Source organism: Sminthopsis crassicaudata, chromosome 2, assembly GCF_048593235.1.
Source record: "Sminthopsis crassicaudata isolate SCR6 chromosome 2, ASM4859323v1, whole genome shotgun sequence".
Classification (NCBI taxonomy): domain Eukaryota; kingdom Metazoa; phylum Chordata; class Mammalia; order Dasyuromorphia; family Dasyuridae; genus Sminthopsis; species Sminthopsis crassicaudata.
The window spans coordinates 607,422,078-607,447,782 of NC_133618.1; the positions used below are offsets into that span (position 1 = coordinate 607,422,078).

General features: G+C 34.5%; 1 protein-coding gene across 7 annotated transcripts in view; it reads left to right on the forward strand.

Annotated features, from left to right (window-relative positions):
• PLCE1 (phospholipase C epsilon 1) overlaps nt 1-25,705 on the forward strand; it is a 337,489-nt gene that overhangs the window by 21,589 nt on the left and 290,195 nt on the right. For 6 of the 7 annotated variants that reach the window (XM_074295914.1, XM_074295919.1, XM_074295918.1 and 3 more), the window contains exon 2: nt 20,317-21,898. In XM_074295914.1, the coding sequence (XP_074152015.1) occupies nt 20,702-21,898 (1,197 nt within the window). In that variant the 5' untranslated portion in view covers nt 20,317-20,701. Of the gene's footprint in view, nt 1-7,707; nt 7,990-20,316; nt 21,899-25,705 lie in introns of those variants that run through there. The other variant, XM_074295915.1, reaches the window with a different exon arrangement.

Genomic DNA, 25,705 nt, shown 5'->3' on the forward strand with positions numbered 1-25,705 from the left:
TTCTAATTTTTAAATTTATCATGTTCTTCTAGAAGACTTATGATTCTCAAAATAACTCTGTATCTTTTCTGGAAGGTCATTCACTCTGGCTTGTATTTAGAATTCATGTATTTCTACAAAGTTATTTTTTGCTTGTCTTTTCTGCTTTTTAAGGTTGATGTCTGTCACACTTTTTAAAGAATCTAACTGTTTTTGAGAGATTCTCAGTGTTCTGAGTTATTTATATCTTTAAATTCCACACTGGCTAATTTCCAATTTCATTTAATTCCTAATATCCTCTTTTCAAAGGATTATTTGTCTTTTGAATTGTTTTGGAGTTTTTTTGCTCTTATTCCCTGATCTTAGGTGAAGGGAGGTTCATAAGGCTGTTTTCCATTGATGTTTTTGGTTCCTCTTTATTTGTAGTATAATATTTATTCTCTGTTAAGTGAGGACTTTGGTGGGGAAGTAGATAGGTAATTTTATTGCCTTTCTTTTTAAAAGAGTCTCACATTTGGTTTTATCTATTTAAGAGGTAAACTTATTTACAGCCTTTTTCTTTTCAATAGCTTTTCTGGCTTTCCTCCTCAGTGAGGAAGGACCTTTTCCCCCTTCCATTAGTATAACATGCATCTTTTTGTCCTGTGTAAATTCCTGATGCTGAGCATCTTTACATTCTTCAAGTGGGGTCCTATGGGGAAACTCAATTAGATTTCTAAACTACTTTGCCTTGTCAACACAAGCACCTTTGCTCTAGATAATTTTTTTGCTATCCAGTATTTTCTGCTGCCCCTCCTCTTCCTCCTCCTCCTCCTCTTCCTTCTTCCTCCTTCTTTTTTCTCCTGAGGCAATTAAGGTTAAGTGACTTGCCCCGGGTCACAAAGCTAGAAGTGTCTGAGGTCAGATTTGAACTCAGGTCCTCTTGACTAGGACTCTAAAGCTGATGCTCTATGTATTGCATACTGCCCCTACTTCTTCCTCACTTCCCCAACCATGATTGTATTCTCTTTTCTGTTAGGTTCTTACTAAGTGCTAATGAGATAATGAGATGATGGGTTCTTACTAAGTGCTAAATTGGTACTTAACAATTCTCTAGTTCTGGCCTTTACTGGGAGTTTTACTTGTGAACTCCTGGAGAGGAGCAAGTTCATTGGTTGAAGTAATTTTTCCCAGAAGCCCCTGAATTATTCCACGCCCATTCTCTGGGAGGATAAAAGAAGCAACATTGAGCAAGGGAGAGGAGTCTCTACTCTAGGTCAGAGTTGGCGACTCTCTACAGGAAGAAGAATCTGGCTGAGAGATTGAGTTGAGACAGTAGATCTCCCAGAGAGTGATCAGCAGTCTCTGGAGACAACAGAACTTTACACTTTTCTTTTCATAACTAGGGTGTATTGTGTCCTGACTTTTGTGGGCTGAATGTAATATTCAGACCAAATCACTGCCTTGGTAGATTCTGAAGGCTCTACATCAGCCTGGATATTAAAACACAAACCTGATATGTGAGGTGGGCTAGGTGAGGGGAAACTTTAGTATTTTTATTCTCTATTGATATTTTATGAGACTTTTTGTATTAGATTTGTCTTCTTGTGAATTTAACTAAAACTATAGATTTACTGCATATTTCATTCTTGTGAAGTTTTGAGATTGGAAAGATAAAGAAAACAACTATTCTGCCATTGTGCCAATCATGTCTATCATTTTTTTTCCTTTTTAAGATATTAACCATCTAATAGTTAACTATCTCTTTAATACTGTATTCTAGAATCTAGAATAGCCAAGAATTGCAGTAATGCTGAACATCTTGTGATCTGTCAGATCCATTCTTTTTCTTTAAAAAAAAATCAGGTTATTTGATTTTTTTCAATCTTGTGGTGCCTTTCTTGTTCTCTAGGCTTTCAAATAGCCCTCAAAGTGGCTGAGAAGGCAAATCTGCAGTTTTTTCCAGTTTTCTAGGATGAAATTTCTGGGATTAATGATTTAAATTTAGCAAGAACAACTAGGTAGATTTTTTTTCTTACTAGCTACACCTCTTATTTGAAGTTTTAGTTACCCGTTAGTTATTGAAGCTACTTGTTTTTCAGGTCAAAGATTTTTCATCTTGGAAGAGAAAACAGAAGCCAAAAATGCAATACTTATTATTGTGTTCTCTGAGCTACTCATTGTGTTACTTTTTTGTGAGCCTCATTTTTCTTTTGGCAGCTTATCCTTTTGCTTGGCCTTTTGAGTTTTTCACCTGCCTTAGCTTATTCTGAGCTCTAACACTTGTGACTATTTTTTTTTAGAACCATGCCATGGTTTTGTAAACTACTAGTGTGCTTTGTATTGATCCAGTTTTGTGTTTTTACTTGAAATAAAAACCATAACTACCATTAGTCCCAATAACTGGGTCGCCAATAATAAAATAGCAATAATTAAGTCTCATAATGGAGTATTTGTGAAATTTTTTGTCTTATCTCCTTATTATACTGTAAGCTCACTGAAAACAAGATATATGGATTCTAATTGACTATAATAACCCTGAGAAATCAGCACATATTTTTCCTCTAACATTCAACTTAGTTTCTGTATCTCCAGAGGAAAAGGTTTTCCTAGCGGTTCAGAAATGGTCTGAAACTTTTTATACAACCTGAATTACAAACAACTGAATTTACTCTCAGTTGTGGGTATAACAAATAGCTTGAAATTATTTGGGTTAGAATTGACTACATTTAAAAGTTTGTATTTTTAAAATATCAGATAACGAAAGTACTTTATAAACTTTAGACATAAATATCAGCTATTTATACTATCAGTACAGTAAATTGAATACTTCTGTAAACATTCTCTTTTTCACTCAGATAATACACTACATTTGAATGTAATGAATCTTTTTCTTTTTTTATAATAGCTTTTTATTTTTCAAAATACATGCAAAGATAGTTTTCAACATTCACCCCTGCAAAACCTTGTGCTCCAAATTTTTTTCCCCTCCCTTCTCATCTTTCCCCTCCCCTAGACAACAAGCAATCCAGTAGTGGTTTAACATGTAATACCTCGTTTTCTTCCCATCACTCTTATGCTTTTAAGATGCATTATCTATATTAGCTGTATGAATTTCTCCAAAGCAGAATTTTTCAGCATACTCAGGGTAGGTGTTAGGACTTCTGCTTTGTGAGTGTCTGAATGAAAATATGCCTTATACTTTACATTTTATGAGATAAGAAAAAGTGATCATCCTTGTTAGGGTTAGGGTAGGGTGTATGGAGAGAGCAAAATAAGTTCTTAAGTTAAATTAAAGAGCATTTAAAACACAGAAATACTTTGTTTTAACCCAGACTGTTTTCAGTTTTAATTTTGACAAAAAACAAATGTTAGGAATTTTAAAAAATCTATTTGATATTGATTTGGGCTTCCATTTAGAATTTGATTTGATTCCCATTAAAAGAACAAGGGCATAATAATTTGAACTTCTTGTTAATATGTTCTTATATAAAGACATCATAGATGAGTATTTTTATGAAAAGAATGGGTGCATTTAGGGAGCTTTACAAGTGTCACACCATATATTTTATCAGTAGATTATTGATGATTTTCTAGATAAAAAATTATTTGACCTGCAAAATGTTTTATCGGGATGATAATATTGATTAAATCTGAAGAGTTGTATGTGTGTATGTAGGGGTAAACAAAGTTTTTGTAAAGGCAGAATCATCTCTTCTTTTTATTAAATCAGTATCATTTTACCAATAGATTGTAATGTGTGATTGTATTCGGGAAGTATTGTGTTTTATCTAATTCAAGAGTAAATCAACTTTCATCACATATTTTTATTTTCATTTTTTTTCCTGAGGCAATTGGGATTAAGTGACTTGCCTAGTCACACTTTAGGAAGTGTTAAGTGTCTGAGGCCATATTTGAACTCAGGTCTTCCTGGCTTCAGGGCTGGTATCCTATCCATTGTGTCAGCTAGCTGCCCCCCCCCCCCATCACAAATATTTGAAGGAGCAATTCAGCAGTACTTTTTTGAAAGTGTTATACTAATTAATATTAATTTCAAATATTACATTATACGAGTAGTGTTTATCTTAGTATTAACTAACTTCTTTGTAGTAGAGTAGAAAGAAAGTTGCACTTGGAGTAGGATAGACATGCTTGTGAATTCTGCTTGTGTCACCAGTTGTGTGATGATGGGTCATTTTATCACATAAAATTTCATCATCTATAAAAGAATAAGTATGACTGTGATAGCCACCTCAGGTTTATTTTGAAGATTAAATATAATAATGTATATATTTTTGTAAATGTCAGATAATGAAAGTGCTCTGTAAACTTAAGATATAAATATCAGCTATTTGAACTATAAGCACAATAAGGAAACACATTTAACTTTTTCACTCAGGTAACACACTACACTTGAATTAGACACATCTTTTTTCCCCCTCACTCCTAAGTTTCTAAAATATGCTATCAATATTGACTGTATGAACTTTCAAAAATGCAATTTTCTCTAAAATTCTCTCGTTTAGGATCTTTTATTTCTTGTGATAGTGTCTTTCCCAGGCCACAATGACTTCCTTTTTTAGAAAAATCAAATATAACGTGATCTCTTACTTTAAAGACCTATAGTAAGTACTATCAACTTCTTTGACCTTGCCTTTTGAATCTCAGCCATCTTTCCCTTTTCTGTTTCCTTTTGTGTTTATTGCTATAGGATTTAGAACTGGAAGAAAGGGGATATAAATGCAAAAGTGTGAGATAACCCTGCTGACAAATAATATTACTTGGGAGAATGCATCTATCAATCCATAAGCATTTATTAATAAATTACTATTTGCCAGGCACTATGGTAGGCTGTAGGTATGTAAAAACAAAAATTAAATTGTTCTTAACCTCAAGGAGCTAACTTCAATCTGAAGTAGGAACACGTGCTTTTATAAGTGTAATAAAATATATACAAAATAAATTTTAAAATATGAGATAATAGGGGGCTGGCAAAGTAGAAATTATGGAGATAGACAAAAGTTTCACAAAATACAAAGCTGTGCTTGTGCCTTGAGAAAGAGTAAGGATTCTTGAAGAGGGAGCACATTTTAGGCATGGAGAATAGGCATTGCAAAGGCATGGAGGTGAAGATGAAATGTCAAATATGATGAGTAGCAAGAAAGCGAGCTTGGGTGGAATATAAAGTTAATGAAGAAAATCTTTATCTTTGAGGAAGAGAAGAATTTATGAAGTAAAGATGAAAAGGGAAAATATTCTAGGTATAGGAGATGGTGAATAAAAAGGCATGGAGATGGGAATGGAGCTTTGCTTGTGAAGTACAAAGAGATCAGATTGGTTAGATCGGAGTGTTTCAGAGTGTGTAGTAGATAATGAGGCTAGAAATTGTAGGTTGGTGCTAGGCTGTACAGTGGCTAAAATGCCCTGGAAAGGAGTTTGTACTTGAACCTAATGGTTTAAGAATTCATTGGAGTTTATCACATAAGGAAATGATTTGGTCAGATCTGTGCTATAGGAATATAACTTTGGCAACTTTGTGAAAGTTGATTACAGGAGATACCTGACCAATTAAAAGAAAATTTCAGTAAGCAAGGTGAAAACTAGTGGGGGTTTGAATTTGGCTGGCAGCTGTGAGTAGAGATGCACTAGATGTGGGAGATGTGGTGACTTTTGGCACATATCTCCACTCAGTGCCTCTGCTTCTGTTCCTTTCACTTACTTCTAAACCTCTGCACTCTGATTTGCAGCTTCTTCACATAACTGAAAACCACCTTCTCTAGTGTTACCACTCATCTCTTTATTGCCCAGTCTAATTGACTTTTTTTTTAACTTCTTATCCTTATTAACCTACCTGATGTATTTAACACAGTTGACTACTTTTTCCTCCTGAACACTTTCTTCTCTCTGGGTTTTTGTGATAACTACTTTCTCTTGGATCCCTGACTAAATCTTTGCTGGATTTTCACCCATATATTAATGCCCATTAACTATGGCGTTCCTCAAAGCTTTGTCTTAGAACTTTGTTTTTTTCTCTTTCTACTTTCTCTCTTGGTGAATTTATCAGCTCACTTAGGTACAATTATCATTTCTGAGCACATATCCTCACATATATCTATGCATATATTCACATCCTTATATCCAGTTCTTAACTCTTTTCTTGACCTACAGTTTTGCATCATACCAATTGCCTCTCAGACATTTCAAACTGGATGTTCCACAGGCATTTTTAAGTTAAACATGTTCAAAATAGAACTTATTATCTTATCTAGCAAATCCACTCTTATTCTGAACTTCTCCATTACTGTCCAGGGCACAGCACTTCTTTCTAGTCACCCAAATTTGCAACCTCAGTGCCTTCTTACTCATTCCAAATATCTAACCAGTTGTCAAATCTTATAGTTTATTTCTCCTTATCTCTTGCAGATATTCCCTTTTCTCTATTCATTGTCTTTCCCTCACCAGCCCAAGGCCCTCCAGCACAGGCCCTCATTATCCCTTGTTTGGACTAGTGAAATATTATTCTAATTGTATACATATTCTTGAGTCTCTTAATTTCAGTATATGTTCCACATTAATTTGTCAAACTAGCCTTCTTATTCTTCCTCCCAATTCCATATCTTTTCACTGGCTATCCTCATGCTTGGAATGCTACTTCTTTCTTATCACTTTCTCCTGACTCACTTGGCCTCCTTCAAGAGTCACCTGCAATCTCACCTTTATAAGAGACTGTTTGCCATCCTGCCCTCTGCTACTGCCTTCATTCTCCAGTTATCTACCATTTACACTATTTAGGGTCTTCCAAAACTCTTATTATAAATTTAAGCTTTAATATCTTAAAGATTAAGACTTTTGGGAGTGTATGTAAATAGTTGTTTTCATGTTGTCTCCTCTATTAGAATGTGAGCTCCTTGAAAACAGAGATTGTGTTTTTACCTTTCTTATTTTTAAAAATCTCTGGTGGCACATTGTCTAGTGCGTAGTAAGTACTTAATAAGTATTTTTGATTGATTGAACTAGTGTTGGAAATATAAGGTAAATAGAGAGAAGGGAACTGATGTCTGAGAGATAACAATAGAATTGGCAAGATGTGTGCTCTGTGAAGTTGCAAACCTTTCAGGTGACTGGAACAATAATGGTTCACTTGATATAAAGAGGGAAGTTTGAAGGAAGGATAGGTTTATGGTGAAAGTTAATGGATTCAGTTTTGAATACTTGATGTTTGAGATATCTGGAGCTAAGGGAAAAAACTAGGGAAGAAATTGGGAGTAATGTGTATGTAGATGATAATTAAATCCATAGATAGAAACTCATAAAGTCACCAATAAAGTGTATTAAGAGGAGAAACAGTATTTGAAATATATTCATTGTTAGGAAGTAGAAAGTGAATTATGGTTCAGTACATAGTAGGAGAATCAGGACAAAGCAATGATAGGAAAACATGGGAAGGGATAGATGGATCAGGAGAATTGTTCAGTCGCTTCAAATGATCCAAAGAGGTAGAAAAGAGGAGGATTGATAAAAGGTCTTCAGATATGGCAACACATTCATAGATAAGTAAATTATGCCTTCCTCCCCCAATACAATAATGTGGAAATGCGGCATTAATATTATGAATGGCCAGTTTTTTTGTGAATAAGCCTCTCTCAGGCTTATTGGCCTGACTGGATTGGCCAGTCTTTGGAAATCAGACATACCCCGGTGCTGGGGCCATACTCAGAAGTCTTTGTAGCATGTTAGATGTGTCAGAACTTGTGCTTCACTTGTATCAGCCTTCAAAGGCCCAGAAAGGGCCACAAGGCCACAGTGAGGGATTAGAGTAGGACTTTATGGACTTTTATTATAAGTATATATCATGATGGTATGTAAAATGTGTCATTTGCTGCTTTTTTCTTACATGAATTTATTTTCTCTTCAATATTTTAGAATTTCTTTATGCTCTTCGAATAATTTTATAGCTGGAAGAGACATAAATGTCATCGGATCTAACTTCTCACCTTATTTTATATATGAAGAAGCTAAAAACTAGAGAAGGTGAGTGGTTTATCCCATGTCAAATAGGGCTAGGATTCAAACCCCACTTCTCTTATTTCCAGTTCAGATCTCTATCCATTACACCATATTTTATATATTGTAGTACATAGGTCCTCAATAAATACTTCTTTGTATTAGTATGTATCAAACCATTCAGTAATTGCTAGATCAATTGTATAACTTAGTTTTAAAAACATATCTCAGATATTAATTTAGAAGAAATGAGACCCCTTTTAATTCTGATATTACAAATCTTGTGATTCTGTGAGAAAAGGGTCTAAAATTGATTACATATTAGTATGTATCTATATGTATATAATATACAGCCAGCAAACACATATTGAGCACCTGCTGTTTGCAGAGTACTGTAGTTGGTACCATGGGAAGATATAAGAAAAATAGAACACAATTCCTACCTTTGAGGAGGCTACTAGCAAACATAAATATTGTAAACTCCTTAAGAACCAGATTATAAGTATCAAGCTAAGTGCTTGGACATAGAAGGAAATTCTTGATACAGAACTGGAGCTGAAGGGAAGAAGAAGTGAAAGAGTTAGAGGAGAGTGAAAAAGAAGGAGAGAAGCATAGAGGGACTCCTATAGATTTGGGGATCATCTGTTTAAAGTTGTATTTGAATCTATGTAAGATAATGAGATCACTGAAAGAGTGCGTATAGAGAGACCATAAAAGACCAAGCACAGAGACCTATGCATAGGAAGAGGCATATGGATAATGACCCAGAAGAGGAGATTGAAAGAAAAGCAGACAAATAGAGGTAGGTACCCAGAGATAATTGCCATGGTGGTAGAAGGAGGTTGTGGCAGAATCTGCAAAGAGTTCCAGAACAGTCAAGTCATTGGTTTTGGTAATTGAGATCATATATAATCTTGGAAAGTTCAAGTTCAATTAAGTCAAGTTCAGATTGTTGATTCGGCATTTGATTTAATACTTGAATTGATTCTTACAATCAATTGTAAGAAAGTAAGATTAAGTGGCAAAGAAGTGAAGGTAATGAATATTACTTTATCTTGGAATTAAACTGAAATGATCAGAAAGTGCTAAGATAATAGCTAGAGGGAATGACAACATCAAATGGAGATGTTTAAAAAATATGATAGAGATCTGCGCAAGTTTATAGAAAACAAGAATAAAAAGAGATTGTGTTTAAAAAGATGGTACAGGAAGGGGGTGATCTTGGAGTGGACAAAAACAATGGAATCAAATACACAAGTTGAAAGTCTGACCCTGACAAACAGAATATCCCACTATTTCTACAAGATTGAAGTAAAGGAGACAGTAGAATGAGTAATATTGATGAAAGGATATGATGTGCAGAACCTTGGAGCAGTACTTACAAGGGATTGCCTAAATTTTATTGTTATCAGCAGGGGAATGCTAAGAGGAATAGGGAGGGGATAAATGGGTGTTTTAAGAGTGAAAAAGGTTTTGAACAACTGCTGTGAGGAGAATAGTCAGTTAAAAGAATTTCAGAGCTGGAGTGAGGACTCGAGTTGTGATCAAATAACAAAGTCTTCTATATTGGTACTCTCTTCAACAATATGGATTATAACTCATCTACTCCATTATTCTTGTGTGACTTTTATCCAGATACTCTTCTAAATCATCTGTAGAAGTCATATCCAGCAAGCTGGAGGATGCATCCTGAAATACCATGAATGTCAGTGTAGCACTCGGTTCCCTTCTTCTTTTCATTCCACCAAAACAATATACATTCTTTTAGAATCAGGGATGGTAAGTCCCAGGCTACTTCAAGAGGAATTACTTAGAGCTCAGTATCAGTAGTGTTGCGGGCATAGCCCCTTTAAGATTCCTTGTCTGATCTACCTTTGGGACAAGATATTCCTAAGGGAAAAGATCCGTATCTGAGCCAGTTTGGGCTGTACCCAGCCCCCAGTTGGTTTGGGTTTTCAGCCCCCTTTGATACAAGATCTGATCAAACTAGTTTGGGCTGTACCCGCCCCCCCCCCCCCCCCCACCGGATCTGAGTGGCTTGGATAAAGCCCGCCAAAAATCTGGCCTTCAAGGAATTAACCTGAGCTCCGCCCATTGCTTCTTCAAGCAGATAAAAAAGAGCAAAGCTATAATCATCTTTGGTTCAGAGATTTGAAAGATGCCAGCTAAGATGCTTGCATCAGAGATTCTCTGTCCCCGCCGCTTTCGGCGTTTATCTTCCTCTATCTAATGCCTTTTACTAACTAGACCTTAACCTTGCTTCCAAACCCGGCAATAAACATCTTTTTACCCATCTAGGTTTTCGGCCTGTAAATTCATTTACAGGGGACTCTTGCCGCCATTAGACCCGATTTAACTTTGTATTCTTGCACCGAATCCTAAGGGGATTGCAGGGGAGCTCCGTGTGACTCCCTGTACCCCGAATCCTGCCACTAGACCTCACTTAATCCTATTGAGGTATATACCTCATTAGGTATTTACCTAATGATTTGGTTCAAGTTACCTCATCATTTTGAGGTTCCCTATTACCTCATCAGTAGGAAGTGTAAGTAAAAAGAATATTATGGTATATTGTAAACATCTCTAAAAGTAGTATTCTTTAGATAATAGGATGTGTGAATTGGAATAAACTTGTTCCAAGAAGCCATGTTTCACTTAGTAATTATATTTCTTCCTTTTTCCCTTTTCTTACTATTTTTATTTTTAAAAGGGAGGAATTATGTATATATTGGGATTTAATTTATTGCTATGCTTGGCTTTGAACCTAAAAGCTTTATTTCATTTTATTTATGTCAGCATGCATCTGTGTGAGGAAGAAAGGAGAAGGATAAGAAAAGAAGATGAAGGAAAGAATGACTGAAAAATGAAATTTTCACTCAGATTTTCTTTCCAAGTTTGGAGTTTAAATTTTTTTAATTGGAGCTATTGTGAATAGGTTTCTTGGGAGAATGCAAAGTGCTTTGTTCTTTAGCCAAGTCTCTGGTATTTACTGAATTCCCTGCTGTGAACATATCCAGGGAAGGTGACAAAGAGTAAGTGAGATAAGAAGAGAGGGAACCAGGTGAAGAGAGAGTGAGTACTGATTTATATGCTGATTCTCTTAAACCTAACAAGTGAAACATTGTTTGTATATGGGGAAGGAGAAAAAATTAAGTGAGGGAAACATTTATAGTTTTAATTCTCTCTTTAAGCATCTACTATATGTGAAACACTATGCTAGGAGCTAAGTATGCTAAGACAAAAATAAAACAATTCCTTCCAAGAGCTTAAATTTCTATTTAGGTGATGGCAATGGATGCAATAAAAATAAGTAAAAGAAGAAAATTTGAAAAGGAACCTTTAGGAGCATCAGAAAAACTTTAATAAAGGAGGTGGTAGTAGTGCCTGAGCTGAGCCTTAAGAGGATTAAAATTCTTAGAGCATGGAGTAAGGTATGTAAGAGTGCTTGAATGATGTAAGGAGGTAGGAAGTTGAATATTGAGTTTGGGGAGCAACTCATGGACAAGCTTGTACAATGAAGAATAAAGTAGAATGTGTGAAAGGTATAAGATAAAGCTCTAAAGATAGGTTGAAGTCAAGTTGTGGAATGTCTTGTTGAGAAGTTTGCATTTTGTTCAAGAAACAGTAGACATTATGGAAAATGTTTGACCTGAAACCATTTAAACCAATGAAAGAAAATCTTATAGTCACAGCTTATCATCCCACAACATTACTATTACTTTGTACACTATATTTCACTTTGCTTGAGTTCAGGGAGGACTTTTCAGGTTTTTCTGAGAGCATCTTGCTCATCACTTCCCATAAAACAATAACATTCCATCATAATCACATACTATTCCATAATAATCACATACATATTCCATAATAATCACATACTATTCAGCCATTCACAATTCATTCAGCCATTTCCCAATTGGGCATCCCTTCAGTTTCCAATTCTTTGCCATGAGAAGAGAGCTGGTATAAATATTTTGTACAAAAAGATTTTTTTTCCTCTTAAAAAATTCTCTTTTGGGATTCATGCCTAGTAGTGGTATTACTAGTTGAAAGGATTTGCATGATTTTATAGCCCTTTGGGCATAATTCATATCTTTTGATCATTTATCAATTGGGCAATGGCTGTTACTTTTTAAAAAGAGATTTCACCCAGTTCCCTATACATTTGAGAAATTAAGCCTTCATCAGAGAAGCTTGCTTTAAAATTCTTTTCTCAATTACTATTGTTAACATATTTTCCCCCTGTTTATTTTATTCTCTCTCCTTTCACCCTGATCCTCCTCAAAAGTGTTTTGCTGTTGACCCCTCCCTGCCTCTCTTCTATCACCCCCCTTTCTTGTATCTCCTTTCTCTCCTACTTTCCTGCAGAGTAATATAGATTTCTTTATCTATATTGGATATGTATGTTATTTTCTCTTTGAGCTAATTTAAGCTCTTGGAAGGAATTGTTTTATTTTTTTTCCCCATTCCCCTTTTCTTCTCTCCTCCCCTTCTTTTCTCCCCCCTCCACAAAAAGCTATTTCTTGCCTTTTTTATGGCAAACAATTTGTACATTTCTATCTCTCCATTTCCTATTTTCCAAGTATATTCTTCTCTCAATCTTTAATTTTATTTTTTAGATATTATCCCTTCATGTTCAACTCAATCTGTTCTCTTTGTGTATATATGCGTATGTGTGTATATTCTCTGCAGTGTATATATAAATAATACACTCACACATATATATATACATACATACATACACACACACACACATATATATATTCTAACTGCCCTAATAATGAGAAAATTCTAATGAATTACAAGTATCATCTTCCTATGTAGGAATATAAATATATAAACCATCTGAAGTCCTTTATGAGATCCCTTTCCTTGTGCTTCTCCTAAGTTCTATATTTGGAAATCATATTTTCTATTCAGCTCTAGTCTTTTCATGGGAATGCTTAAAAGTTCTCTATTTCATTGAATATCCACCTTTTTTCCTGAAGGATTATACTCAGTTTTGCTGGATAGTTGTATTGTAATCCTAACTTTGTGCTCTCCAGAATATAATATTCCAGCCTCTCCAGTCCTTTAATATAGAAGCTGCTAAATCTTGTGTTATCCTGGTTATGCCTCCTACATAGCCATTTTTACATTTCACCTTTCCCTTGTACTATCCAGATACCCATGGTAAAAGTCTACTGGAACAGTGGCCAAATTGGGCCATCCTTTTTCTTTTTGGTGACCATTCTGTCCAATGTAGATATTTCTCCTGCCAGACATTACTTCAGGAACAGTGCAGCTGCCACTCCTGTAAATTTCTTGGGACTCTTAGGTCTTTTAGAATTTACAAAGTTGCTGCTGGCCCCAGGCATATTCCTCATCAGATGCTTGCTCAGCTAAGATCAAGAAAGAATCACAAAAGCTGCAGAAGTCATGGGTTCTTGGCCATATGGAGGGAGGCTGGGTAAAGAAATGGGGCCAGCAGCCTCCTCCTCCATCCAGCTGGGAAGGCAGTCAGGTAGGTAGTCCTTGTGCTTCAAAGCCAATCCATTGTTGGCCAGCCATAATTGTTAGAAAGTGTTGCTTCATCATTCAGCTCAAATCTTTCTGTAACTTTTTTTCTTTGGTTTTAGGTCTGTCCTCTATAGTAACACAGAATACTACTACTCAATCCTCCATATGAAATCTTTTTCAGTATTTAAAAACATTTCCTGTTTGACATTTCATTGAGTTGTTGGCTTTCCAATTAATGATTACCATTCTCAAAATTACTTCTATCTCAACTTCACCAGTATTTTGAACCTGAAATTTAAGAGTCATCTCCTCACAGTAATTGTCCACCTGAGTATTCACTAATAGGCTAAGCCCCATTCTTCTTCCACTTCTCCCTTTCCAGGTTCTGGTTCCTAACCCAAATTACCCTTATCTTTTTCATATTGGCTTTTCTTCCTAACCTTACCCTTAACTTTGGCCAGATGGAAATTTCCTGAACCCTCCTGTTTTTTCATGCCTTCCTCTTCAAGCTGTAAACTAAAGTCCTTCATGAATTAATTTGTATCTAGCCAATATAACTACACTAAATTCTCACAGGGCTCATTATGGAGTGTGGGAGAACAGCACTGGTCAGAGCAGAGTGTAAAAAAAGAGAAACCTTGGACAGTTAGATGTCACAGGACATAGAGCACCAGCCCTGATCAAGAGGACATGAGTTCAGATGTTACCTCAGACACTTAATACTTCCTAGCTATGTGACCCTGCACAAGTAACTTAATCCCAATTGCCTCAGCAAAAAGAGAAAGAGAGAGAAAGAGAGAGAGAGAGAGAGAGAGAGAGAGAGAGAGAGAGAGAGAGAGAGAGAGAGAGAGAGAGAAAGAGAGAAACCTTTCTTAACCAGCAAAATAATCAGCAACAGATCAAAACAACCTTATATCATCTACACTAGGAAGTTCCAGCCTACTTGAACCAAGATGGAATACGGTCACCTCTCCTAAAAATAAACAAAATTCTTTCTCAAAGAGTATATCAAAACAAAATAAACTTAAAAACACCTGTTTCTCACCAATGAGAAGGAAATTAGAGAAAATTCCTAATTTCCTAATAAGGAGTTACTTTGCCCAACTTTATGCCAATACATTTGATAACCTAAGTGAAATGGATGACTACCTCCAAAAATATAGGCTTTCTAGATTAACAGAGGAGGAAGTAAATTGCTTAAATAGTCCCATTTCAGAAAAAGAAATAGAACAAGCTATTAATCAACTCCCTAAGAAAAATCTCCAGGACCAGATGGATTTATATGTGAATTCTATCAAACATTCAAAGAACAATTAGCTCCAATGTTATATAAACTATTTGAAAAAATAGGGAATGAAGGAGTCCTACCAAATTCCTTTTATGACACAGACATGGTACTGATACCCAAACCAGATAGATTGAAAACGGAGAAAGACAATTATAGGCCAATCTCCCTAATGAATATTGATACTAAAATCTTAAATAAGATATTAGCAAAAAGACTACAGAAAATCATCCTCAGGATAATACATCATGATCAAGTAGGATTCATACCAGGGATGCAGGGCTGGTTCGATATTAGGAAAACTACCAGCATAACAAAAATCATATGATCATCTCAATAGAGGCAGAAAAAGCATTTGATAAAATCCAACATCCATTTCTATTAAAACACTTGAGAGTATAGGAATAAATGGATTTTTCCTTAAAATAATCAGTAGCATCTATTTAAAACCATCAATAATTATCATATGTAATGGGGAAAGACTGCAACCATTCCCATTAAGATCAGGGGTGAAACAAGGTTGTCCACTATCACCATTATTCAATATTGTATTAGAAATGCTAGCTTTGGCAATAAGAATGGATAAAGAGATTAAAGGAATTAGAGTAGGTAATGAGGAGATCAAATTATCACTCTTTGCAGATGATATTATGGTATACTTAGAGAACCCCAAAAACTCTACTAAAAAGCTATTAGAAATAATCCACACCTTTAGCAAAGTTGCAGGATACAAAATAAACCCACATAAATCATCAACATTCTTACATGTCACTAACAAAATCCAACAGTTTGAGTTATAAAGAGAAATTCCATTTAAAGTAACTACTGATAGATAGTATAAAGTATTTAGGAATCCATCTGCCAAGGTAAAATCAGAAACTATATGAGCAAAACTACAAAACACTTTCCACACAAATAAAGTCTGAATCTAACCAATTGGAAAAATATTAAATGCTCTTGGATAGCAAATATAATGAAGATGACAATACTACCTAAACTAATCGATATTTATTTAGTGCTATACCAATCAGACTCCCAAAAAACTATTTTAACAACAGAAAAAATAACAACAAAGTTTGTATGAAAAAACAAAAGGTCAAGAATTTCAAGGGAATTAATGAAAAAAAAAATCAAATGAAGGTGGCCTAGCTGTACCAGATCTAAAATTATATTATAAAGCAGCGGTTACCAAAAACATTTGGTATTGGCTAAGAAATAGACTAGTTCATCAGTGGAATAGGTTAGGTCAAAAGGACAAAATAATCAATAACTCTAACAACCTAGTGTTTGACAAACCTAAGGACCCCAGCCTTTGGGATAAGAACTCAATGTTTGACAAAAATTTCTGGGAAAATTGGAAATTAATATGGCAGAACCTAGGCATTGACCCACACTTAACATTGTACACCAAGGCTAGGTCAAAATGGGTTCATGACCTAGGAATAAAGAATGAGATTATAAATAAATTAGAGGAACATAGGATAGTTTACCTCTCAGACCTGTGGAAGAGGAATGAATTTATGTCCAAAGAAGAATTAGAGATCATTATTGATCACAAAGTAGAAAACTTTCATTATATCAAATTAAAAAGTTTTTGTACAAACAAAACTAATGCAGATAAGATTAGAAGGGAAACAATAAACTGGGAAAACATTTTTACAGTCAGAGGTTCTGATAAAGGCCTCATTTCCAAAATATATAGAGAATTGACTGTAATTTCTAAAAAATCAAGCCAATATCCAATTGATCAATGGTCAAAGGATATGAACAGACAAATCTCAAATGAAGAAATTAAAACTATTTATAACCATATGAAAAGATGCTCCACGTTATTAATCAGAGAAATGCAAATTAAGACCACTCTGAGATACCACTACACACCTGTCAGATTGGCCAGAATGACAGGGAAAGATAATGATGAATGTTGGAGGGGATGTGGGAAAACAGGGACATTGATACATTGTTGGTGGAGTTATGAATACATCCAGCCATTCTGGAGAGTAATTTGGAACTATGCTCAAAAAGTTATCAAACTGTGCATACCCTTTGACCCAGCAGTGTTTACTGGGCTTATATCCCAAAGAGATCTTAAAGAAGGGAAAGGGACCTGTCTGTGCAAGAATGTTTGTGGCAGCTGTCTTTGTGGTGGTTCAAAACTGGAAACTACATGGATGTCCATCAATTGGAGATTGGCTGAATAAATTGTGATATATGAATATTATGGAATATTATTGTTCTGTAAGAAATGACCAACAGGATGATTTCAGAAAGCCATGGAGAGATTTACATGAACTGATGCTGAGTGAAATGAGCAGGACCAGGAGATCGTTGTATACTTCAACAACAATACTATATGAAGATCAATTCTGATGGATGTGGCCATTTTCAACAATGAGATGAACCAAATCAGTTCCAATAGAGCAATAAGGAACTGAACCAGCTATACCTAGCAAAAGAATTCTGGGAGATGACTATGAACCACTATATAGAATTCCCAATCCCTCTAATTTTGTCCACCTGCATTTTGGATTCCCTTCACAGGCTAATTATACACTATCTCAAAGTCTGATTCTTTTTGTTCAGCAAAACAACTGTTTGGACATGTATACATATATTGTATTTAATTTATACTTTAACATATTTAACATGCATTAGTTAACATGCCATCTGGCAGGGAGAAGGAGGGGGAAAATTAGAACAAAAGGTTTGGCAATTGTCAATGTTGTAAAATTACTCATGCATATATCTGGTAAATAAAAACTATTAATATATATATATTATATATATATATATATATATATATATATATATATATATAAACCATCTGTTTCTTAAAGCATTTGGGGATGATTAACACCTTCTCTGTAATGTAAGGTATGCCAAATCCTGATAAAGCATCAATGAGACACAAAAGCCTCACTAATGTAATTGATTTTTGCAACCAGGGACACAGGAATCCAGCTATAAAGGACTTCAGAATCTTTTTGAAATTGCAAATACATTTATTCCAAAATGTAATTTACATTTTAAATGAAATCTATAATTAGGATGGTTGGTATGATTTAAAAAAATTCTGATCATAAAAATTATGTTTAATAATTTGGCAATGTTTTCATTTAAAAGCGTATTTTGTAGCACAATATAATACTTTACTTTTTTGGGGTGTGCAGTGGAGGGTGGGAAGGTGTCTTTCTATTTTAGAGAAAGTGAGAGAGAAAGTGATAGTAGTGGTCTGGATTTGCATTGTTTCTGCTGCTTGCTATATGTAGGACCATAGGCAAATTAGTCTGTTTAGTTTTTGTAAAAATTAGGGGCATGTACTACGTGCACTGCATAATTTCTAAGGTTCCTTCCAGTTCTACATTTCTATGATCCTGGAAGGAACATGTGAGAAACTCAGATTCTTAACAGTTTCTTAAAATCTATAAGAAATTTTTAAAAATTGATAATTTTTCAATTTCAGTAAAATTGGTTTACTTTGTCATCCTTTGTGTATTTTGCATTTAAAAACTTTATTAAGTAGAAAAGTTCATCAACTGACAAAGGTCTCATTTCCAAAATATATAGAGAACTGACTCTAATTTATAAGAAATCAAACCATTCTCCAATTGATAAATGGTCAAAGGATATGAACAGACAATTCTCAGATGATGAAATTGAAACTATATCCACTCATATGAAAGAGGGTTCCAAATCACTACTGATCAGAGAAATGCAAATTAAGACAACTCTGAGATACCACTACACACCTGTCAAGTTGGCTAAGATGACAGGAACAAATAATGATGAATGTTGGAGGGGATGTGGGAAAACTGGGACACTAATACATTGTTGGTGGAGTTGTGAAAGAATCCAGCTATTCTGGAGAGCAATCTGGAATTATGCCCAAAAAGTTATCAAACTGTGCATACCCTTTGATCCAGCAGTGCTACTACTGGGCTTATATCCCAAAGAAATACTAAAGAGGGGAAAGGGACCTGTATGTGCCAAAATGTTTGTGGCAGCCCTTTTTGTAGTGGCTAGAAACTGGAAGATGAATGGATGTCCATCAATTGGAGAATGGTTGGGTAAATTATGGTATATGAAGGTTATAGAATATTATTGCTGTATAAGAAATGACCAGCAGGATGAATTCAGAAAGGCTTGGAGAGACTTACATGAACTGATGCTGAGTGAAATGAACAGAACCAGAAGATCACTGTACACTTCAACAACAATATTGTATGAGGATGTATTCTGATGGAAGTGGATATCTTCAACATAAAGAAGATCCAACTTACTTCCAGTTGATCAATGATGGACAGAAACAGTTATAGCCAGAGAAGGAACACTGGGAAGCGAATGTAAATTTTTAGCACTACAGTTTATCTACCCAGGTTACTTATACCTTCGGAATCTAATACTTAACATACAACAAGAAAATGGTATTTATACACATATATTGTATCTAGGTTATATTGTAACACATGTAAAATGTATGGGATTGCCTGTCATCGGGGGGAGGGAGTAGAGGGAGGGAGGGGGAAATCTGGAAAAAATGAATACAAGGAATAATGTTATAAAAAAAATTACTCATAAAAAAAAGAAAAGTTCATCAAACTGTTAGGAGTTGCCTATGAAACAAAAAATGCTACCATGACTCCTTTACATCACATTCATACTAGAGGACACTAGAATTTACAATAAATTTCCATCAGAATATGTTTTTTGCCTTCTCTTGACTCTTGGCAGATAGGTAGCACAGTCGATAAAAGCCTGATCGTGGAATCAGAAGAACTGAATTCAAAGTTGGCTTCAGATACTTACTGGTTATGTGATCTTTGGCAAGTCATTTAACCTATTTGCCTCAGTTTCCTCATTTGCAAAATATGAACAATAATAGCATTTTGTTGTAAGGTCAAAATAAATGAGATCATAATTGAAAAATGCTTAGTACATTGCCTGATACATAGAAAGAATTATATAATTGTTAGCTTTTATTAGCTATTACTATTTAGTGTATGCTTGAAAATCTCCATAAATATGCTTGAGAATGGGTAAAAGATTATGTTTATGATTGAGAGAAGATATGTAACTAATGCAAATTAAGAAGGAAAGAAAGAAGGAACATTTGTAAGTATAAAATATAATAGCAAGAAAACATAAAAGTTTACATTTGTATCTATAGAAATTTAGGACAGATAAAATATTATTTAAATACTAAAACACATATTTGCTTTAATAATTAAATAATCACAGACATTAGTGTTACTTCCATAGACAAAGGTTAAATTAAATAAGAGTGGATCTAATTAATATAGAACATATTTATAATCTAAAAATTTAGAATTTTGCGACTCTTGCACCTTTGACAATATCTTACTGAAAGTTGTAGATGTAATTATTTCAAAATAAAGTTAATATTATAAATGTTTGTTGGTTAGTATTATTTTAAAAAGTAAACACATTTCTGATTGTGAAAACTGATTTAATAACTTGGCAATGTTTTCAGGTACTTTAAAATTGTAATTATTTTAAAAAATCCAGTATGTAACACAGTGTAATGTTTTTTCTCTTTTTTTTTTTCCTTGCAGGAAACTCCTGAATTGATACCTGTATCAAATGTACCTAATTGATGGAACAGCTATTCCAGAATGCCCCTTTTGCTAAAAATTAAATAAAATAATTCCATTGCACCTCATAGAACAGACGGGGTGGAAAATTACTGTTTTTGCAAAAGTAAACTACAAAATTACCATACGTACAAAAATCTTCTGGAAAAACATTTCATGTTACTAAGTTACCAGAGGAGTAACCCTTTTTTTTCCTATTGCAATTGTGTGAAGAGAATAATTGCTGTTTTAGAAGAGGACTTATATATGTTAGATTGTTTTTTCTAGCAAATTGTTATTTCATAAAAATCATGATGTGATCTTTAAAGAGGAAAAAACCCAATAACTGAAGTCAGTGTATGTCAAGATGACCTCTGAAGAAATGGTAGCTTCTGTTCTTGTTCCTGTGACACAGAAAAAAGTGATAGCTGCTAGCTCAGCTATAGATGAAAGTAGTGAAAATGTCTCAGATATCAGTGTTATAAAAAGACATACTAATAAACCAAACAAAGAAATCCCTCGTACTCTCTCATGTTTAAACAGATTTAGAGAAGAACCTATTGAAAATTCATTGCCCAATATTTTCTCAGTATCAAGTAAAGAAGCAATCAGTGATAAGAATATCCATGAAAACTTTAGGGACAGAAGCATGCCAGAGTCAATGGAATATATTAACATTAACTGTAACAACATGCCTAATAACTGCCAGAGTTCACATAGCCAGTTCTGTGAGTCATGTGACTCTAAATCAGAAGAAAATCTGTGTTTGGATACTGGAATTTCATCTTCACTGGAAAGAAACATGTTTCCTGGAATTAAACTAGAAGTTGACTCTTCAGGAGAAACAAATCCCATAAGAAGTCGATCAACAATTATTCAGACTAACAAAGGTCATACTGATAATATGGCTATATTTCATTTTCATTATACAGTTCAGAGAAATGCATCAAAGACTTTTTGTACCATATCTGATGGCTTAATTTTAGATGATTGTGGCAACTGTGTACAACTACCAAATATTGGAGATGATCAAAAAGACAATTACTCAGCATATACTTGCAGCTTAATGGAATTGACAAATGATTATAACCATAAGAATGGACTGAAGAGATGTGATAACTATGATACCTTAAGTGATAAATATTTATGCTTAGAAAGATCTTGCCAGGAGGTTAAAATGGCATGTTCAAATAAAAGTTTCTGTGGTGATGATTTTCCTGGAAGAATGCCTACCAAGCCCTTTTTGAGTCATTTGGAAGATTGTACTGATAATTTTGAAGAAGATATGGAAGAGGATTTTTTTAAAAACAGAAAGGAGCGATCCACTTTGTTAATTCGAAGATTTTGCAAAAATGATAAAGAAGTTAAAAAATCTGTTTATACAGGAACTAGAGCAATTATGAGAACCCTGCCTTCTGGGCATATAGGACCTGGAGCTTGGAGTTATATTGAGCGGAAAAGAAATTATGGCATTAAGAATTTTAGCAGTTCAGCAGTGCAAATAGCACCAGTACAGATTAAGCAAGATGTGAATCTCTGTCTTGGAAAATCCCATTGGTTTCTGGTAAGACTTAAATATTTCTTTTGAAAATTTTGTTTAATTTTATTCTTTTTTTCTCCTCTTAAATTGCTGAAAATATTCAAACTTTTGTATGTCATAACTTATTAGTGCACTAACACAATGCAATCTTCAATTAATTTAACAGTGTGTTGATGGCCTAAAATCTTAAAATAGTATAAAACTTAAGTGACATCTAGAGGGCTTCTGAAAGATGGAAGAGTTTGTTCTATTACACTTGACAGTTGATAATTTAAGTTAGATCAGCATTGCAAGATAATTTATAAATATATTTGTGGGTGTACATGTATTTTATTATTGAGGTTAGAGGAGTATTTTTGTGAAGGAAAGATGAATCAGAAAGACTGGCTTTCCAAATGCAGGGGTGGGATGCAGGACATTGGTAAGGGTTAAAGTTTGTTACTTTCTCATGTCTATTTTTCTCAGTCTCCCAGCTATTGAGGGAAGCACCCTGTGATTAAAAAAAACAAACATTTTGTCTACTTAGAAGTCACTTTTCATAGGCTCCAATGGAAGCTTGATTTTGAAGGAGGGAACTGTAAATGTTCCTGTTTCTCATGTTCAGTGGAAGCTTTCCTACCTTTTGTCTTTGTCTTCTTTCAAAAGATCCTCAAAACTCCCCATACATAGGGGCAAAATAAGCAAATCAAGAATATTCTGAATTCCTGATCTTGTATTAATTTCCTCTTTTCCCAGGCTGAGAAGACCATTCCCAGGGTCTTTGTGGCTGATCCATACCATGCCATGTTATACTAGTTGTGTACCTCTGGTTTTATTCTAATTGGTCAGTATCTTTTTTTAATAGTGTCTCCCAGAACTGGATATAACACTTCAGATATGGTGTGATCATTACCTGTGAAATGGAACTTTTAACCTTTACTGCTGTAGAAATCATACATTGAATGAGAAAAGCTGTGGATTTTAAGTCTGTGACTATAGTTTTGAAATTTGATTCTGCCACTTGTATACCCTTTATAGCATCCTAACATAACAGCACCATGACATCATTGCAAAATGAGTGAATTGGACTGGATGATTTTGAAAGATTCCTTCTAAGTATGTAACTTATTCTTTCTACGTTATAGCATTTGTAAGGATCAAATTAAGCTATCCATACATACACACATATACTTACAAATATATATATATATATATATATATATATATATATATATGAAAGTTCTTTAAAAACTATACATTGGCATACAAATGCAAAATGTTTATGATAGCCATGTTTATATTGGTAAATAGATGGAGGTAAAACACTTTTTAAAAGACAGAAAATTTAGTTAGATTTAAGTTTTTTTCCTATGGAATTCAGAGGGGAAGTAAGAAAAATACTGCAACTCAGTGCAGAATTTTTGTGTCAGAAGTGCCAAAAGAGTCTTTGATAAAGACATTATCATCTTTGAGGTTTGTTTTTAAAAATTTAGTTTTGTGTTGATAATTTGTTTATAATAGATTAAAGTTTATTTTTAGGAAATTGATTCTTGGCATTAGCATTACTATTTCTGTCTTGACAAGACTGTTAGATGTATTCCTCAGATGTGTTCCAGAGACTGAATAGCAAGTTATAAAACAAGAAGCATAATTGAAGTTCATGGACAAGACCTAGGGAAGAAGGAATAGACTTCTTTGTTTGATAGGGCAGAGCTTGGAGCGATGAGTGTAAGGTGTGACTTCCCCCCTCACTGGAGGTCTTTAAAAAAAATTATTGATATTTTTTCCATCATCAGAAATTCTTTCAATATCCCTTTCCTCTTCCAGAGATGTGTGTGTATGTGTATAAAAGAAAAAGAGGAAGAGAAAAAAAATCATTGCAACCAATCAGTACATAGGGAAAGTCTGCAAGTATATGCAATGTTTTTGCCTCCTTGGACTTCCCACTTCAGCAAAGAAGTGAATGAAGGTGTCTTCTCATATCTTTTATTAGGGGATATAGTAGTTTTTAATAACTTTATAATACAGGCATATCTCATTTTATTATACTTTGCTTTATAGTTATTTGCAGATATTGTGGGGGTTTTTAAATTGAAGGCTTGTGACAACTTTGCATCAAGCAAATCTATTGGTGCCATTTTTCTAATAGCATTTGTTTACATCATGTCCCATGTCATATTTTGGTGATTCTTTCAGTATTTCAGACTTTTAAATTATTTTGTCCAATGATCTGTGATCAGTGCTCTTTGATGTTATTATTGTAAATGCTTTGAGTCTTATAAGATGGTAATTTAACAAATCTTGTATGTTCTTAGGGTTCTGTTACCCTAACTATTTCTCTGTTTTCCTTTGTGTCCCCCTCTCCTTGGGCCTCCTTCTTTCCTGAAATACAGCAATATAGAAATTAGACCAGTTAACAATGGCATCTAATTATTCATGTAAAAGGAAGAATCAATTGGTGCAATGAACTTCATTGTTATCTTATTTTAAGAAATTGCCTGGATGGAGCCAAGATGGCAGAGAAAAGGTGCAGCAGATCTCCTGAGCTCTCCCCCAAATCCTCCTAACATCTTTAAATAATGGCATAAAACAATTTGTTGAGTAGCAAAACCACAAAGGGACAGGGTGAAGTAATTTCAAACCTAAGGAAACTTAGAAGGTTGGCAGGAAAGGAGGTCAGTTGTATTGGGGTGAAAGTAATTCACAGACTAGCACAGGTTATGCCAGCAGAAACCAGGCCCCAGCAAACCAGGAGTATACCTTGGAGCCACTGAATCAGTTATGAGAGAAGTTGCTTCTGGATCTCTCAGTGTACAGATGGGAGTTGAACAACTGATTAAAAAGAGATTACAGGGATTTTTTTTTGCTAGTACTGAATCAGGACTCTGCTTTTCTTATATTTGGATCTGGGTTATAATACTGGGTGCCAGTCCCAGGATGAGGAGGAGCACTAGCACACCAGGGCTTGTAGTTACTATAGAGTAACTACCTTTAGTACTGGAGCAGATAAGAGTGCTTGTGATAGCAGTTACTCACAAATCAGAACACAGGCCAAGAAAGTAGTAAATACATCTCTCCCTAGAGCATACCACCTTGGAAGAATTAAAAGCTTAACAATTCTCTAGAAGTATCTTTGAAAACAGCTGCAGAAAATCCTTAATGCTTGGAATGCCCTCCATCCTGGAAGCAGAGCCCTACTTTAACAGTTAAAAATTAAGAAATAGGGTGGGAAGATGAACAAACAATAGGAAAAAATTTCTGACCATAGAAAGTTATTATGGTGACAAGGAAGATCAAAACTTGTACCCAGAAGAAGATAACAAAATCAAAACTCCTACATCCAAAACCTCCCAGAAAAATATGAATTGATCTCAGGCCATTAAAGAGCTCAAAAAAGATTTTGGAAGCCAAGTAAGCGAGTTAGAAAAAAATTGTAAAGAGAAATGAGAGTAAGTTAGAATATCCCCTCAAAAAAAAAACAAAAAAACACTGCAGCTTGGTTAAAGGAGACATGCACATATGAAAAATACTGGGAGGGGGAGGGATACCTTATAAACTAGGCCAGATGGTAAAAGAGAAACAAAAATTCACTGAAGAAAAAACTCCTTAAATTGGCCAGATGGAAAAGGAGGTACAAAAGTTCACTGAAGAAAATAATTCCTTAAAAATTAGAATTGAGCAAATAGAAGTTAATGACTTTTTGAGAAATTAAGAAGCAATAAAAGTGAAAGAAAGAAGAAGACAGTGTGAAACAACCTCTTTGAAAAACAATTGACCTCGAAAATAGATCTAGGAGAGATCATTTAAAATTTATTGGATAGCCTGAAAACCAGGAAGGAGCAGAGCCTAGAA